General features: G+C 35.7%; 1 protein-coding gene across 1 annotated transcript; it reads left to right on the top strand.

The window, feature by feature from the left end:
• Positions 1-1,111: 1,111 nt before the first annotated feature.
• On the top strand, positions 1,112-4,488 carry LOC116142581 (probable inactive ATP-dependent zinc metalloprotease FTSHI 5, chloroplastic). Its single transcript, XM_031428015.1, has 5 exons — positions 1,112-2,211; positions 2,710-3,181; positions 3,503-3,703; positions 3,782-4,075; positions 4,192-4,488. The coding sequence occupies exons 1-5, from the start codon at positions 1,280-1,282 to the stop codon at positions 4,486-4,488; spliced, it is 2,196 nt and encodes a 731-aa protein (XP_031283875.1). The 5' UTR covers positions 1,112-1,279.

Below are 4,488 nucleotides of genomic sequence, written 5' to 3' on the forward strand. Positions count from 1 at the left end.
TGTTGAATATTTGATTAATATGTTTTTTTATAAATGATTTATTGATATAATATTTTGTTGCATTTTGTTAAAATAAGGTATTATTATATATATAACTTATCAATTTACATTTTAATAATATTAAACATTTTATTAGTAATTTTGTCACTCGTAAATATTAAAAAATAAAAACTCAAATTAATTTCAAGTACTAATCTAACTATTTAAAAACATCACATTAATATATATATATATATGACAAAAGTACTAATTATTAACCCTTATAATCATTTTTTAATAATTTAAATACATTTTTAATGAAGTTGGACTAAATTAGGATAGGTAATGATTGCGTATTGATAATAGATGGGTACTATGGGTTTTTAGATTATGTAGATTCATTTGATATTAAACTTTCTCGGGTTTCTTTTCATCTAACAAAATAAATATTATGAAAATTATACAATTTCATGGTCACAAACTTAGAGAAAATTTTAGTAAAGCATTTGGGTTTCTTCTCTCTTTACTGTCCATGCATTAAAAGCCGTCAGAAAAGTGGCAGGATAAGATTTTAAAGATTCCATCGTCCAAATAATGAAACAAACGCTATTTCCAAAATTTATTTCAAAATATGGATAAAAATATCCTGCCAAACGCACCCATTATTATCCATATTCTCAATCCTATTCTCAAAATAGATCGCTAAACTCATATGGATTAAAATTTCATTTATGAAACAAGCGGGTGCTCACAAAAGCTTAAACAAATGGGGGTTTACATAAAAAACTTATTACAAAAATAAAATATAAAAATAAGGATTAATAACGAAAGATAATGGAACGGTAAGGCAACGAATCATAATTATCTTTGGATAATTGAGTATTTTGATGTGAATTTTTCACTTAAAAAGTCTTGAGTTCGAGTCTCTTATTGATTACTTGATCGATAATTTTAAGGTTTTAGGGATTAATTGAGTTGTGTGTAAGCTAAGATGACCACTCCTCTTCATTTAAAAAAAAAAAAATAATAAAACTACCGGTTTATAACTTACTGTGCACTAGGGTTACCGGGCCAGTAAGGATTGTCCCAGTACCTGAACATGCCCAACTTCGTATTATCCGGTCCAGTTCAAAACCTGACCCATCATCAGTCACTCTTCATCTTCACTCCTAAACCTCCCTAATTCTCAGAACTTCTCCGTTTCATTCTTCCCCGCGAAAATCTTCACCAAATTTCTAAAATGACCCCCAACTTTCCCCTCACCTTTTTATCCACGCGCCTCCCCTAGCTTCCTTCTCCCATGGACTCTATTTTCATTTCTTCCTCACTTCCCTCTCCGTTCGCTTCCCACTTCTCTCCGCCGCAGCCAACCCCCACATTTCGCCAACTCTCCCCGAAACTGCGCTCCAAAGTCCGAATTTTTTCATGCAAAACCCCTCAATTCTTTCCATTTGCCCGTAGTTTCTTCAAATTCAGCTCTCCGGAGACATCCAGAGCCCCGCAATGTTGCCATGGAAAGGAAATAAAGAGTCTAGAAGCCTCCAGAACTTCAAATGGAAGCGCAGAATCAGTTGTTTCTGTTACCAAGTGTATAGTGTATACGATATTTTGTATTGCTGTTAGTTTCTCTCCGGTTGTTTCATTTAAGGTTCCGGCAGTTGCTGCCCCGGTAGCGACTGAAAAGATTTTGAATAAAAAAGATAAAGGGAAGGAAATTGCGGTGGTGTTGAAATCAAAGGATCATGAGTACTCAGACTGTACGAGAAGATTGTTGGAGACGGTATCGAGTTTGTTGAGGGTTATAGAGGAGGTTAGAAGAGGAAATGGGGGCATAGAAGGTGCGAAATTGGCGTTGAAGGCGGTGAAGGTGAGAAAAGATGAATTGCAAGATGAGATTATGGGTGGATTGTATAAGGAATTGAGGGAACTCAAAAGCGAGAAGGAAGAGTTAATGAAGCGAACAGAGGAGATTGTGGATGAAGTTTCGAAGGTTCAGAGAGAGGCTGAGAAGGCAAAAGGGGAGAAAAGGGCAGAGAAGTTGGAGAGAATTGGGAGGATGGACAGGGAGTATGGGGACGCATGGGAGAGAATTGGCGAGATAGAGGATGCGATTTTGAGGAGAGAGACATTAGCATTCAGTGTTGGGGTGAGGGAGATTAGTTTTATTGAGAGAGAGTGTGTGGATTTAGTTGAGAGGTTTATTCGTGAAATGAGGAGAAAGAGCATTGAAAGGTAAAATTTGATGATATTCAGTATTTTGCTTTCGAGGGGTTTTTCTTTTAGTGGCGTTGTTTAAGATATATTTGTATGAAATATAATTATGGCCTCATAGGTTTCCATTTGGCTTGATTGTGTTGTAGTTCTATTAATGAGATGGAGCATTTGTAATGGTTAAAATGAGATTGAGCGATTTTGAGCTGTAAACTCTGATCAGTATGTGTTCTAGGGAGTTTACATTGCTTTATGTTTTAATTTATGGTATCTTTGTGTGTTTCTTGCATTTGGAATTTTTATATCATGAATGACTCTGTGAATATTGTGAAACTGAAGACTTTATTTATTTATCTTTTGTTATTTTTCAGTATTGGACTTCGATCATCATGAACTGGTATCAGTGTATTAGTCCTTCTAGAGTCTTGCTTGATTGAAAATCAGGGTATATATGTGTATCTCCTCTAGTGCTTTCTGGAGTTTCTTTTCCTTATGTGAGCATGGTTTATGTGGTTTCAGTCAGGAGAAGAACTCTTTTACAAAGCTTTCAAGGTCTGAAATTCAGAAAGAATTGGAGACTGCACAAAGAAAACACTTGGAGCAAATGATTTTGCCTAGTGTTGTCGAAATTGAAGATATTGGACCTTTATTTGATCAGGATTCAACTGATTTTGCTGTTCGTATTAAACAGTGTCTTGAAGACTCAAGGGAGCTGCAGAGGGATCTGGAGGCTCGAATAAGAAGAGATATGAAAAAATTTGGCAATGAAAATCGTTCTGTTGTAAAAACACCTGAAGATGAGGTTGTGAAGGGATTTCCAGAAGTTGAGTTGAAATGGATGTTTGGTGATAAAGAAATTGTGGTTCCTAAAGCCATTGGCCTTCATTTGTACCATGGTTGGAAGACATGGCGTGAAGAGGCTAAAGCAGACCTAAAAAGGAGCTTATTAGAAAATGTTGAATTTGGTAAACAGTATGTGGCCCAAAGACAGGTAAACAGTAATGAAATTTTCTATGTTATATGACCTAGTTTGCCACGAAGGAATGCCAATTTGGACGAACAAATTAAGTCCAATTTACTTGAAGCGTCTGCAACTCACGTAGAGATTTTGCCCATGGTTTCTTAAAGTAGTAATGATAATAGCTGCTTTATGTTTTCTCTTTAGCTTATTCATAGTATTCAGTCAGACAGTTTTTTTTTTTTTTCCTGTTGACTGTTTTTTGGGCTAATGTCAAAAGCATTCATTTGTGTCTGATATTAATTTCTTTTGGTGGTTTTATTTTATTAACCATTTACTATTTTGTCATTCCAGGAACGTATTCTTCTGGATCGAGATAGAGTGGTCTCAAATACATGGTACAATGAAGAGAAAGACAGGTGGGAAATGGATCCAATGGCTGTTCCTTATGCTGTGTCCAAAAAGCTAGTAGACAATGCCAGAATCAGGCATGACTGGGGTGCCATGTATATTGCACTAAAAGGGGATGATAAGGAATTATATGTTGACCTTAAGGTTGTACTTGTATATTATCTGCTCTATATCACCTTATGAGCTATCATTCTTATGTTTCTAATATAATTCTTATTGCAGGAGTTTGAAATGCTATTTGAGAATTTTGGCGGGTTTGATGGACTCTACATGAAAATGCTTGCCTGTAATATTCCAACTAGCATTCAGCTGATGTGGATTCCCTTATCAGAGTTGGATTTTGGTCAACAGTTCATGTTGGCAGTGAGGCTGGTTCATCAGTGCTTTAATGGAGTTCGGAAGTCAAGAACTGTATCAACTTGGAGACATTGGATTTCTGAGAATATTAGAAATACAAATGATGACTTAATGATGTTGATTGTGTTTCCTCTCCTTGAGCTTATCATTCCTTACCCGGTATAACTCATTATATGGTTCCTCACTTAGACACGTACTTAGCTTTTAATCTTATTTGTTCCTTATATTTCTTTCTTTATCTATTTTTCTGATTGTTGTTGCCATTCAAATTACAGTTGAGGATGCGGTTGGGGATGGCATGGCCAGAGTATATTGATCAATCTGTTGGCTCAACATGGTACTTGGAATGGCAATCTAAAGCCGAAATTAACTTTAACTCTAGAAAGACAGATGAATTTAAGTGGTTTCTTTGGTTCCTCATTAGAAGTGCTACATATGGATTTGTTGTGTTTCATGTCTTGCGGTTCATGAAGAGAAAAATTCCAATACTTCTTGGTTTTGGACCTTTGCGTAGAAATCCAAACATGCGGAAATTTCGCAGATTGGTACTACTCTGTTTTTTCTTCATCTAA

Source organism: Pistacia vera, unplaced genomic scaffold (assembly GCF_008641045.1).
Source record: "Pistacia vera cultivar Batoury unplaced genomic scaffold, PisVer_v2 Contig412, whole genome shotgun sequence".
In the NCBI taxonomy this organism is placed as follows: Eukaryota; Viridiplantae; Streptophyta; class Magnoliopsida; order Sapindales; family Anacardiaceae; genus Pistacia; species Pistacia vera.

Bases quoted from the DNA above. Each gene is read 5' to 3' on its own strand.
- LOC116142581 (XM_031428015.1), top strand. From the start codon at position 1,280: ATGGACTCTATTTTCATTTCTTCCTCACTTCCCTCTCCGTTCGCTTCC. The intron at 3,182-3,502 runs GTAAACAGTAAT...TTGTCATTCCAG, and splicing joins AGTATGTGGCCCAAAGACAG to GAACGTATTCTTCTGGATCG. The intron at 3,704-3,781 runs GTTGTACTTGTA...TTCTTATTGCAG, and splicing joins AATTATATGTTGACCTTAAG to GAGTTTGAAATGCTATTTGA.